Below are 14,017 nucleotides of genomic sequence, written 5' to 3'. Positions count from 1 at the left end.
CATCTGCCACTGCTTATTTTAAAATCAAAACATATGTGTGAATGTTATATTTGTTCTAACAAAATTAAATAAAACCAACACTGTGAGAATTTTTTCTTTACCAGAATTGTAGCAGAGGTGTCTTTGGAACAAATTGCATATTCTCATATGAATTTATTTAACAACTTTTTAATCTTTAAATATAGATTTAACACATTTTTTACAGGTACATATACAATATAGTTCATTTAAACTTGCAGTCAGAAAATTCCCTACTGTAATTTATAACAACATGTACATGAAGAGCCTAGTTCCACAGCATACTTAAGGTAACATACCATGTCATGTGCAAAGTTTCAAATGTTAAAAATCTCAGACTGTACATTCAGATTTGCAGAACTACTCAGTCTCATAAAATAATAAAAGCTTAGATTTAAAACTATGGAAGACAAAAAGATTAAAACCATTTAATATGCAATGTGTGCTATGCTTGAGACAAGTATTTACAGTTGTACCTCAAAATGTGTACTGTTACCACAGGAATTGTTACCACTATAAACAACCCCCTTAGTAACTTCAGAGAATCCTACTTTTCCACCTAGCAAGTGCATCATGGCCAGCTTTAAAACAGACAGAAATAAATTTCAGTGACTTAAAACCTCCCTGGTTTGATTTCCAGTGGCTGAAGAATACTGGGATCTTTCTAGGTCTTGCAGCATTGTTCAGCTCAGACTCAGCTGGTCTCATTTTTGGCGGTGTATGGGGGTTGCCCACAATGCTGGCCACCCACACTGCAGAGGTGCCCACGGTGGTGTGGCTGCGTGGTAGGGAACCCCTGGGCAGCGACAGCCAGGAAGCAGTTCAACAAGTCCTCTGTACAATGGTCACCAGAAAAAAACAGCATGTTTGAACTTAACAACTTGGTACTGTAGCTAAGAATTCATGGTTCACAAATCAAAGTCAGATTACAAAGGTCCCCCTTCAGTCCATGGTATAAAACTTTTTTTTTTTTTTGACAGGACAGAGCAGGTCCACGACCGCATGCATACTATTAACCCTGTTCTCAACATAATCAGATGCTCTTCGCACACATCTGCTTAAAAGTCAAACCACCTGTACTTATGATCTACAAAAGCAAATCTAGACAAAGAAACTCAAAATTAAACTGAGTGTTCAATATTCTTTTTCTTTCCTGAAAAGTCAACTGATGCACTATTGTTAAAGATGCTGAAAAGTAGTCTTGTCACAAGAACATCCTTAGTGCAAACATGGACATTTAACTTTGATTTATGGCACGTGTTCCAAAAATACATACATTAAATGTAAACTTCAACACTTGCTTGATACAGGTTTCAGACTTGGGACATTTTGGGACCCTAAGCGATTGGCGACAACCCTGAGTTGTCAGTTTGACCTGATCCAAACCTCACTGAAATCAGTGGGGCTGACTGCAATGGGCTGGATTCAGACCCTAAGTGCAAAAAAAAAGATCTTTAGCATTATTGCATCTTCGCATGTGAGTCAGCCAGATGATGCTCTTACAGAACATTACATTCACATAGCTGAAGTAGATATTTATGAAAAATCCATCCATAAAGTCAGTTAAGCAGGACATATAGCTCTTTGACGTTTTTTGTTTGTTTTTGGTTTACCAAAACTCAACTGTTTTATTTGAAATCAACTTCAGCAGTTGTCAGCTAGTAAGTAGATAAAGCCTTCAACCTGTAGAGGAAATTTCAAGCATCTAAACCAAGTGTCAGGAAACCGTAGTGTACTTCTCTGATGAAACGTGACGGATGCCATGAAAAAACAGCAGGTAAAAATAATAAAATACTGTAATTTCCATAGTGAGAAAAAAAAAAAAAAGGAAGAAAAAAACAAAAGAGCAGAGAATGGCTTCCTTTATGACTATGAGAAGCTGCTTAGGACCCCGGTCCCGTTCAGTGCAGATGAAGCTGTGGAGCTCTGTGAATGTGATGAATAGTACTGGACAACTCCAACTACCGTGCTATTTCTCTGTAACACTTAGTTGAAAGCTTCCAAGAGCATCAAAACCAGGATGCTACTAGTTCACCCTTAATTCAAGGGGAACTAAACTTTCTTGTGTTACACAGGGCAGCATCTATAAAGTAATGAAGAATGATGTTAATATTAAAGCATCTTATTCCAAGAAATACATTGTTCCCTGTAATCACGTAACATTTGTATAACATTAAAAAAGCATACTCCTGTGGTTCTCCCTAAAAGCTGAACGCCCATTACCTTCAGTGAGAGCCTTGGCTAAGGCAGGACCACAGGGTTTGACTCGTTTCCATAACCTATCGCTTGATTATCACAGCATGGTCAGAGGTTATCTTCTCCTTATTTTGTCAGGCTCAAAATGGCTTTCTACACAGTTACAAAATAGCTGTTCTATGAAGCTGGCTGGCATCACAAGTTGTGAAAGTAGACCCTGTTTTATGTTTCAAAGGCAAAAAAAATCAGCATTATCTTTAATGGACCCTGCATAATAATTCTGCTCACATAATGCCTGCGGCTGCAATAAAGTGCATGAGTAACAGTGCAAACAGTAGTGCTACATCTGCAAAATTGCAAGTGGCATTTTAAACAGAACTTACACAAAACTTGCACTTTTCAGCTAGCATGCTTACGCCAGCTTGCAAGAACTCAAGAGTTCAGCCACGTACAATATTCTTATAAGGCTAATTAAAACCACATGGCCCAAGACACCAGGTAAAGGGTTGCCTCAAGCTCACCGTAATCAAGAGAATGATCCCAGTGCCCCAGCCAGCCAGGGCACAGCATGCATGGAGCTCAGTCCTTTGGGTGCTAGAAGTGAGGGAAAGCTTTGCTCTGCTTTGCATGAAGAGCAGCCACACATACACACACATGTGCCCAGGGAAGCCCTTAAGGCTTGGAAGAGATAATTTGGCAAGTGGGATGTTGAATAAAACGAGAAGAGGGTCTGGCATGTAACACAGGAGCAGGAACCTGGCCAGACCTACAGCACACCAAAGGGAGAGCATTGCTGCTGCCTGCATCCTCCTTGAAACAAGCAGGTGTGTGCTTTTGCCCTGGCAATGGAGCATTCTCCCATCACAGCTCTGAATGCACCTTGGTTTTGGGCTCAAATCAAAGTCTGCCATATAACTTTTTCTGCTCTTTAGAAAGACTTAAATGTTGCAGCAATATTTATTTTTTATATATAATCTAATAAGTAGAGGCATTTATCACTGTTTCTGTTTTACATTTGATTTTTTTTTTAAATTCAGGCTGCTCTATTTCATGCTCTCTTCTAAAAGAACTGTCTTGTGCAACCTTCATGCAGTGAGTGGAAATTAGAAACCTGCCCTTCTCTCTGTCCAGATTTTAAAGGTCAGATGAAAAAGGCTGAAAATTTATTGGCCTCATTTTGCTCTGACTTGAAAACTCTGGAGTGACTAAAACACTTCCTGTGCTTACATTTATTTACCTCTGCTGAGAGAAAAGAAGAGCAGAGCACAAGCTTAGCCTCCATGAGAGAGAAGCTGTGGTGCTCCTGCAGTAAGCACTGTGTCACTGAGATGAAAACATGTCACACATCTGCTTTGGGTTTTGGCAAGGACTTGCCCTCCCAGCTCTCAGTTTGCTGAACTGGGTGCTGCAGCACAGCTGGGAGGTGACATCGTTTGTCCTTCAGTGACACAGGTGCTGTCAGTTCTGTAAATCACTGGAGCAGGTGATCTTTGGCACATTAGCAACCTGGGAACTTGCCGAGGTATTTTTTTTCCTGCTCTGTTAAGGAAGAGAAGTTTGGATTCTAACACCACAGCCTTGACCTTTAAAAGAATGTCTTACACAATGGGCTACTCCTTCTTAATTTATACCAAAGTCAAGTCAGTTAACCAGGCGATACCTAACCACTTCAGCAAGGCATCTTAAACTAGCAACACATGGTTAATCTCAGCAGAAGTTATTTTCTGAATACTGCTTTTTCTGAGCAGAGGTCTCTCCAAAATTTCTCTTAGTTTAGTGTATTATCACCTGTGATACAGAACTGTTTCTATGGCATGCACATAAAAAGAACACACCATAGATTGCACAGGAAACAAAATAAATCTATTCAGAAGACAGAAGCAAGGACTAATCTCAGAATTCATAGGTAGAGGCATGACAGAGGTGAAAACTGTTTTTAAAAATGACCTCCAAGCCTTCTGAGTTAGGTCCAGGCCAAGATTTACACAAAGTTTAATGAGGTTTTCCATCCCACCTTTGCAATAGAAGATGTAGATGAAAATGATGAAAAACTGTGACATGGCATTCTCAATAGGAACCACTCATCCGTAAGGCAAAATAACTACACAACCAAGTAAGTAAAGAAAGAAAATCATCTGCATTTTCAGGATTCATATGGGTGTTTGAAACTCTCCCTTGCACAGAGGATCTCCCTTGGCAGGCCTGGTGCAGGAGGACAGTGTATTTGCAAAGCTGACAATGGCAGTATAGTAGGACATCTACCAAATACTTATCTGATAACTTCAAATGAGCAGAAAAGTTTTCTGTAACTTCATTATGCTTTGCAATGGTCCAGCATTGGACCAATTGGCAGGAAGTGGGAGGAATAGTATGTAAGCATGAAGAAATCAGCCACACTGGGTGGGAGGTTTTGGTAACGGCCACAGCGTAAATCTAAGAAAAAACATTAAGGTAAGGGAACCATTTAATCTATTCAGTTAAAGACCTGGCACTGAAAAAGTAAACCTCAGGTTCTTCTCCATGCTGACTGTAAAATTCCATGATGGGAGAGAAGTTTGTTATTGACTGTGGGGACTGGGAGCTGAGGCTGACCCGCATGCTTTCAGATCCTGGGGACCCCACACCACCTTTATCAAGGTTACTCCTGCCCCTACTTTGTTCTTTGGCTGCCAATTTCTGTCTCCGCTATATCGGGATTGGCCTGTCCTTGCTCCAAGGGAGACTGGCCAGAAGAACTTCTTGCAGCACTGGAGCAAGAGATCCATCTTCTGAAGAAGCAGAAAACAGCCCAACACACACCACGTCCCTGAGCAGTTAGTGCTGCAAAGTCACCCACAGCATAAAATGATCAATCCACAAAGGGAACAGCATTGCTAAATACAAAGGTGCTGCCACAGAATCAGTTTTCAGAGTGCAAGGTGCATGATGGCTGTAAGGACATGTCACTGAAAAGCTCTAGGACTAGCTCTAGGAAACAGAGAGAAAACATCCTACATCATCCCACAATGTTGCCTGAAGTGCACGTAAAATTAGATCCATGCCTAGAGACTGCATACACAATCAGCACTACAGTGTAAGATCGAAGTTAATCTAAACAGGGAAAATCGAATGCCTCAGCACTGCCACCAGACCCTGGCAGCACAGCTTCAAAGCACCTGGGTAGCAGTGTGAGCCTTACAGCAGCAGCTTTTCTGTGTCTTGTGAAATTCTTCTCACTTTGTACTCGGCGACTCTGTAAACTAGCTTGGAGCTGCGAGTCTCTAGGAACTGGGGGATGTGACCCCTGGCAAAGCAAACCAACATTCAAAGTCTACTGACATCCCATTTTCAGGGTGCTTTTGGGGTTGAAGAAACCTCCCGCATAGGTTGTGGTTCGGGACCAGTGGGAAGCAACAGACAGACTTCCTGGCAGAAGACTTCCTCTCGCCTGTGTGGGGCAGCTGTTAGACCACCACAAACTGTCCCAGATGTAAAATCAGAAAGAAGTCTGTTAAATTGGAATTGGACTGCGCTACAGCAAAGGGGATAAAAAATAACTAAACTTCCTGTATAGCAAGGATTTTTCTGAAAAATACTGGAAAGCCATCAGTGTTCTGTGATAAGGGCTGACTAGAATTTTAAGCCTTTCAGAAGGCTTCATTCATATTCATCAAAATAGGAAATTTTTACCAAAAAAATGATGTATTTAACAAGAAATCTACTCAAAACATGTTTTACATCGTCATACCTGGTGGCTTTTTTTTTTTTTTTTTCTTTTTAATGGACTAAATCTCTGTGGGTTTTCTCTGTATTTTCTAAGCTGTTCCAGTCACAACCACCAGCCCCCTACACTTCCAGCATGGTGATGAAAAAGCATGGAGTGGCGATATCAAATACATGGCAGGGGTAACAGGCTGCTCTTAAGGCATTTTCTGCTATGCTTCTATTTCTATGTGTACATTTATGACGAGAAAAAGAGAAACATGGGTTTTTAAGACTAGAAGCCTTTTGCTAAAACCTGGTAACCTGTTATAAACTTTATTCTAACGATGGATTAACAAGCAGGCCTGCAGCAGTCAGCAGTGAGTGCAAGAGTGAGGCATGGCCTGGTGCAGAACCAAAGCATTGCCTTTCACGTGCTTAGGATCAGGCCACGGTGTCTTTTGCAGCACAAGGTGTTTTTTACTAGGTACATCCTATTCACATGTGATTTGAGCTACAGCAACAAGAAAGCAAAAACAATCACAGGAATCCTTGATCAGACTCCATTTCTTCTCCTAGATCTTCTACCCAGTGCTCTTGCAGCGAAACCTAAATTTTAAGTGCTCCTTTTTAATTTACTAGTGCCCAAAGTCACAGAAAGTTCTTAAGGTGTTAAAAAAAAAAAAAAAAAAAAAGAGCTTAATTTACTACTTTTTGCAGGCTTTCTGGAGTAGCTGCTTTTTTTTTTTTTTTTTTTTAGACCTGCAGAGGCATACACAACAAGATTTAATACATCAAGTGTAATTCAAATGGCTTAAGAGACCTGAATCGAGTTCTCAGATATTTCTGCTATGCATATTATATGATACCTGCAACTTTGGCATTCCGAAATCTACAGTCACCGACTACTATCTGCAGACTGTGGACAGGAATCCAGCCTTCTTTTCTTCTGTTTAGGTTTTTCACCAACCTTTGAACAACAATGGTATTAGTAAAAGAAACAAACCACGCCACAAACAGTTTTGTATCAGCACTGGGCATGCTTTTCACCACTGTCAGTGCAACCACTGATTTGTTCAAACCAGGGGAGCATTGTAACTGAAGCTGTGCATGCATTTAAGTATTCCTCCCAACTAAACTTAGGCACCCAATTAAAAAACCTACCTCAGGAACATGGTTGCCTTGGGCCCCTCTCTAGTTAATTGAGGGGAACAGTTCCCTCCAGAGCATGAGTTACCCTGCCTGGGACCTGCATTGTTCCCCAGAGATGCCTGTTTCCCTCCACTGACAGTCGATGAAGCCGAGGACAATTACTTTCCTACTCACATAGAGAAATCTGTGCTAACAAAAAAGCTTGGTATGAGAAATCTTTGCCTGGCACTGGCCAAAACTGCAACAAGAGGTGGTGAGCATTCACCAAAACTGAGATGCTTTATATCTTCTATTTGCTAACAACAAACTGAATTTCCCATGAAGTGTAAGGTTATGTAGTTGTTGGCCAGGAATCCTCCATGGGGCAGTTGTATCTTTGCATTTACAGACTAGTCCCTGCACAAATCTGATTCAGGTAACTGCTGATATTGCCCTTCCATCTCCAGAAAAAAAAAAAAAAATGGTGTGCTGCACTCTTGCAGTCAGGCCTCAGGGAGAATGTGCAGGACTGGCTGAAGAGAGCTAGTCAGAAATCAGCCTGGAAAAGAACAACAGGCAGGAATCTCAGCCAAATTGCTGGAAAAATCAGAAGAGGACATGCTGCCCTCTGAGAAAGTGAAACTAATGGTTCAACAAGCAAGACACAGCTATGGTAATTTCCCAGGCAATGCTCCCAGCTATAAGGAGAGATCCAGCTGTGAATTGCTATCCTGCAAGCCACAGCTTTAAATACAACTGAAAAATAATCTGCAGCCATTAACCAGTTAGCACTGGTTCAATACAGCCATTTCAGGGAAGAAATTGTCTCGTAATTACTCGATATTGCTATTAATAAGCCCAGATGAACAAAGCCAATAGCTGAGCTGGGGAAGGCATCAAGAGGGCAGAGAGTTCTCACTCAAACCATCATTTTGAGCTAGAAGAGCATGACCGGGGTTGTTAAAAAGTTAATACAACAAGGCTCACCCAGACATCCATGGCAAGGGAAGTCTAGACATGTTTTCCAAGGCTAAACCAGTTTGTATGGCCTCTAGCCTTGGCAAAGGAATGAATTCCCTAGCTTTCTGGAATAGACTGAAACCTAATCAGAAGCTGCAAGGAGTATACAGTCAGGCAGGCGAGGCTACATGGCACTGCCTTCCAGGCTCGTAGAGATAAGGCAAAGTAATCCTAAAATACCTACCACTGTCCCTCACCATCTTCATGCAAAAGCTGGATTTCGTCCCCATTTTTCACCAGCAGGTCCTCTGATCCTCTCTTCTTGCAGTCTGCAAGAGCTTTATATTTTCCTGGAGACTGTTGTGGAAAGAAAAAATTATCGTACTGAGCTACATTTGATATCACGCAGCTATTATTTCTGACTGCCGCAGAGAACTCAATAGAGCACTAACAGCTACCTTAATTAAAATTATTTCAAGAAACTGTCTGAGACATCCCCTCATTCCCCAAATTGAGATATGGAAAAACTGAGACATGGAGATGATACACCCATTATCCAGTGAAGCTTAGCAAAGCAAAACAACCCAAAACAGCAGCACCTCCACCTTTGGTGCTACTGCACTTCAGTACTAACCAGCTGGTTCCCCTCCTCCTCCTCGGTGTCCGAGCAATTGGACAGGTACTGGTTACCGGACCACTCCTCTAGCCCCTCACAGATTTCCAGGGACTGTGACATTCCTGGCCAGCCTGCAAGATAGCATGCAGCTCAGGTTGGGGTACCCCAGAGCCTGCAAAGCACCCCAAAGGAAGGGGGATGCCATACTTCTGTGGGGCTTGCTCTGGGGAGACAGGAGCACACTGTCCAGTGGCACCGGGCTGGTGCGCTCTGAGTCATTCTCTTCTGAGCTTATGGAGGCTCTCTGCTGCTTTCTGAAAGATTAAAAAAAATAAAAAGTAGAATATATAAATCTTAGTTTTAATTTATAAATTAAATCAAACTCCATGAGGATTTGTAGAACAGGATTATAAATAATAATGATACTTTCCAATATATGCTTTTATAAATGTAAAGGATCTTAGTGACTAGTTTTAGTTTTTTAGGGTAGGTGGAAACAAGCTGCAGCTCAGGTCATGCTGCCCAGCACGGGCTCCATGGTGCTGCCCACCTGGGGCTGTTTCTGGGACTCACCCATCACTCAGCTGGGAGGAGAGGTGGAGCTGGTCCGTGCACGAGCCAGGTTGCTGCTTCTCCACTGCAGGGAGGCCAAACACCCATTTAACATCTTTTTTTTATTATTATTAGCAGCCATCACACTTGAAGCATTATTTTAAAAGCAAGACCTTTTGCAAAACTCTAGTGATTACTGTTTAGAGAGAACCAGACCTAGACACTATTGCAAAGCACAGACTGACTTATGATTAAGATGTTATGTTAGCACAAATCCAATAGCAAGCATGCCACTGAAGTCTATGGGACTATAATATCCTTAAAACAAGGCATCTGATATACATCTTGTTGAATTAAGCGTATGGGAACAAATGTGAAATAACCTCCCATGGTAACGACAAAAAAATGTACTTCTGTAACTCATTTCTACGTGAGTACCTGGCCTTTACAGCTCTAACTTGTGTTATTTCCCTGTAATATAAGACCTCACTCCAGTATTCTGCTACTAGGCTTCTTCTGAAAATCAATTCTCTGGTGAGAATTAGTGGATTTGCAGATTAGTAATGTGAAAATAGGAAAGGTCTGCTGCAGAGTGAATGCCACAGAGAAATTGGTCAAATGTACCTTTTATAAGCTCCTGCTGCTTGAACAAAATTTTTCTTATTTCGTTTAACCATGCCATCTTCAGATCTACTGTTTGGGCCTGGAAAAAGAAAATTGTCTGAATTTTGAATTATGAATCACCATTATATCGTATGAATAGAATCTTACTTTTCAATGCTGTAACTATCTGAAATCTTCTTTCATCCAAAGCCACCATTAAATTTAAAACACTCTCCATCTTTAAAAATTGATGACCCCCACTACACCCAGGCAACACAGTGAAAAAGGTGGAGACATCACCACAACGCAAGAAGTGCAGGCAAAAGCACATGAGGTTGTATCTTGTCTCTTCTTAAAAACATCCAAAGGGGCAGACCTGCCTTTTGAATATATGTCTACTCTGCTACTTACATCTGCTTTATGAATTTAAGTAGGCTACCGTGTTGTAACATGGAGGAAAAAAAGCTGGGCAGATGGCTAATTCAAAAAAAATGTCAACCACCAATATTTTCACAACAGGTTTCCTGTGAACACCTCATTAGGCAAACGTTTCACCTTCATAAATTTCTATTCAAAATGCTACAAAAGGGGAAAAAATAAACAGAAAGAAATAAGGCCAGTAAGGCTCCTGTTTTGTAGATGAGTTGAAATAGCACCACAGAGGCCATGCTTTCACTCTGGGAGCAGTTCTTACATCTAATTGTAGTGGAGCATGTGGTTGTGTTCATTAAAGAATGAGGCCCATTTTCCAGCCCAATTCATGTAAGCTGTTAAGCATAGTAAAATGTATTTTTCTTTTCAACTACTGGCCTATTTGAGATTTCATCTGGAATAAAAGGCTCTATTTCCAAGGAGCAATTCTGTCTCCACTTTAAGATAACTTTTACAGTCCTGGCCTGGACACCAAGGGGCAGCCACTGGGACAGCTCTGCAAACACAGGCAGGGTGAAAAAGGAAGAAGAAATACAAGCTAAATGTCTGATAATCTTAAATCACATAAAGATCAAAGAGAGATGTTTCCATAACACTATTACAAGGATGCACAAATACTCAGATTCTTGAAACTACAGACCTGCACAACGTATACTTCTTCTCGTCCACTATACCAGATTTCAAATTTTCGATGATCTCCTTTCACATTCTCAGTTATTCCAACTGCATTCATCTGCAAAAAAAAAACGAACAGAAAAATCACACATGCTACAAATCTTTCCTCCTTACTTATGAATCCAGACATCTTCCAACATGTTAAACAAATCTATTTTCATCCAATTTAACACATTTCATCAACTTTAATTTCAGTAGCAACTCAAAGTCATTATCTGACTTAGCCCCACCCCACCCCCCGACGTTCCACCAGCTTGCTGTATTTGCAAAAGCTTTCTTATATCATCCAATAAACCTGAGGGGACTTTTCGTTCAGGAATCTGTGGAACTGAAAAGGCATGTCATACCTCTTTCAGCATAAAATTTCTCAGATGAGATACATGAAGCCTCATAAACACATGGTGCATTATTTTTCTACATACTTTATTTGTGCCACATCATTCTTTATTTACTTGCTGAATTCAGTATTTCATTCATTGATCTTTAGAAAACATGTGAAGCCTTTAGCTCCTTCAGGAAATTCAGTTCAATGTCTTTTGATCTCTGACCTTTCAATGTGGTGGACACATTATTCCCAGGTTTTCTAAAGAAGGATTATTTTTTGGATATCCAGACTGAGCTGCCATACATCTGGCATTGAGAAAGCACGTGGATTTCAAGTTAGATGTGGCTGAATGCTGCTGTATGTTAGGTACCATTATCTCAGTCCACTTCTGATAATTTGGATGGAAGTGCCAAAGGCACAAACAATTCAAGATATGCACAATGTGACCCAACTGAAACAATAGCTCAGACTAGGACTAGAGACCAAGAAATCCTTCGGTAACAGGAGACCTCTGACCCATCTTCTGAGCATGCCATGCATTTACTGCCCCATTGGCTTTGTAAGCTGAAAAATACTTTAATTCCCAATATTGCATAAACCCGCTTCTCGTTTAAAGCATAGTTTGCTAGGAATTTATCACTGACTAACAGATGGTCTAAAAAAAGCTAAGTATCCCACTCAAACATTTTAAAACAAATCTAGTAATAACGGTATCATATATCACAAATTATTCACCCAGACTGTATTAGGTAAATCCAGTTTAAATACAAATAAAGCCTTAGAAAGAACATCTGTTAAACACTGCTGTTCCTGTTTGTTAATGTACATACTCAGAGCTTTTTGTCTGAAAGGCTGGAACATTTACAGATGGGTTCACCTAGGCAAACTCTTTGTTCCTACTTACTTCTTCAAATGCTGGTACCCATTTTTAGTGACTATGAACAGCCTCAGGAAAAAGAAAGCAAGTTGCTAATTAGTTTTCCTCGTTTCTTCACTGGTATAAATAACAGAGCTCTTCTGAACTTGTGAGAAAGCTTTTGCCTTCAGATTTATAAAGGAAGGGCACTGAACAGCAATCAGTATTTCTTTGTCACTCTTTGCCTTGCAGCTCTCTCTCTCAACTCAGTCCTGCACAGTCAGGTTTCACAGAAGTACAGAGATCTGCACTGATGCTTAAGGCTGAGATTGACTGCAAGAGTGTGACTAAAGCCAGAGACTGTTCACACATTTACAGTTTTCCACATATCCACTCATATTTTAAAATGAATACGTTAAAACCTGCAGAATAGTCTTGTTATGAGGATATGACATTTTTGAAAAATTTTGGCCTCTGCAGTATAGTGCTGTAATGCTGCAGAAAGCCAGATCAAGCTCTATTCTGACTTTAAGAAAATGCAACACTAAGATGTTGAAAGGGCAGCCTAGAGAGCACCTTACCCAGATGCTGCAATTTCCAGTTCTGTTGCAGCTCTTTTGGCTTGGTGATTCATAAGGTGCCTGCTGTAAAAGCGCCCAGGCATCAAGATATTAGAAATTTCAGATTATCTACCTCAAGGATGTGAAGGAAAGTGGCAGGAATAGATATATTTAAGGTCTGTTCGTTCATGTTGGTGTATTTTAGAGTTCTTTTTCCTCCCCCTGAGCAGGATTTACTGTCCCTTCAGCTATGGCTCACTGCGATGCAGATTGAGGTGGGGTAGAGCTTAAAGCTCTGGGATGGCATTCATCTACATCAGCTTCCACTGTGACAAAAGGCAGACTGATCTACTTTGCACTGTAGTGAGTTATGAACCTGCATGTTCTAAGTTAGTGAACCTCAGCTGAAGAGATACTTGCTTCTGGCTGTTTTATATAGCGTGTAAAATGTTATCCTGAGATTTTTTGTTTGTTTGTATGCTTGTTTTGGGGGAAGTTTTTTTTTTTTGTTTTTTTTTTTCCAGCTGGCCAGTAGTACAACTTCCATGAAACAGCTTTATTTCATGCTGAATCTCTGCAAAACATTCTTGCAATTGAAAATAATTCCCTGATACTACTACCAATCAAACAAATGTCAAGTTCCAAAAACATGACTTTGCCCTCAGGTCAGCAATTCTGAAAAATGACCTAGACAAACACTGGCCAAATCACCTGGACTCCTGAACGTGGGATTTTCTCCTCTGAGCTGGTTTCTCCATGCCACCTCTTCAATTCTTTCAAAAGTGTGTATGGCAAAACAAGTACTACAGGGAAAGCAAGCTCCCCAGAAAGAAAATGATGCTGGTTGGGAAGAACATTTAAGTACCTGAACATATGGCCTGGGATTTGTTTTTAATACACAATTTGTGATGTGCACTGGAGGTGAACTATAACACCTTTGAAGGTATTTAACTACTCATAGCATCTCTCTCCCATGGAGGTCAGGGAATCCACAGCACCTGGGCCTGAAGGCTCAGCCTCTGAATGCCCACTTTTCAACTCTCTCATATACCTACATTGTTCTTTTATTTATCAAGAAAAATAAGGCAGAGTTCTGAGACAAAATGCTCACGTTAGAAGGGCTCATCACACAAAATATGCCAAAAGGTCTCTTTTCAGAGGAGCAGTTTGGGATTTTTATTGAAAATAGTTGCCATTTATAGGCTTGGGACAGTTGTTTATGTCACTCATATTTTGCCAGAGGCTATTCTCTTTGTCTAATAATTGTACTTCTAGCTGCAGCTAGGACCTGCTGAAGGAGAAGGGTGTGGGAGAGGAAGATGAGTGATCCCCATCCTCCTGGCTAGGGAACAAGGCTCAGCAGCAGCTAGGCTCCTGCTGGCTTTGCAACAGGAGGATGCCACCCCAAGGGG

General features: G+C 40.9%; 1 protein-coding gene across 3 annotated transcripts in view; it reads right to left on the bottom strand.

Annotated features, from left to right (window-relative positions):
* Positions 1-152: 152 nt before the first annotated feature.
* MCF2 (MCF.2 cell line derived transforming sequence) overlaps positions 153-14,017 on the bottom strand; it is a 62,008-nt gene continuing 48,143 nt past the window's right edge. For 2 of the 3 annotated variants that reach the window (XM_035325462.1, XM_035325464.1), the window contains 8 exons: positions 10,830-10,922; positions 9,779-9,857; positions 9,176-9,239; positions 8,810-8,916; positions 8,621-8,733; positions 8,231-8,343; positions 6,765-6,865; positions 153-2,101 (listed from right to left, as the gene is read on the bottom strand). In XM_035325462.1, the coding sequence (XP_035181353.1) occupies positions 2,061-2,101; positions 6,765-6,865; positions 8,231-8,343; positions 8,621-8,733; positions 8,810-8,916; positions 9,176-9,239; positions 9,779-9,857; positions 10,830-10,922 (711 nt within the window). In that variant the 3' untranslated portion in view covers positions 153-2,060. The remainder of the gene's footprint in view (positions 2,102-6,764; positions 6,866-8,230; positions 8,344-8,620; positions 8,734-8,809; positions 8,917-9,175; positions 9,240-9,778; positions 9,858-10,829; positions 10,923-14,017) is intronic. The other variant, XM_035325463.1, reaches the window with a different exon arrangement.

This window comes from Oxyura jamaicensis, chromosome 4, assembly GCF_011077185.1.
Source record: "Oxyura jamaicensis isolate SHBP4307 breed ruddy duck chromosome 4, BPBGC_Ojam_1.0, whole genome shotgun sequence".
Lineage (NCBI taxonomy): Eukaryota > Metazoa > Chordata > Aves > Anseriformes > Anatidae > Oxyura > Oxyura jamaicensis.
Note: the sequence above shows the minus strand (reverse complement) of the source record. Positions and strands in the feature narration are given on the sequence as shown.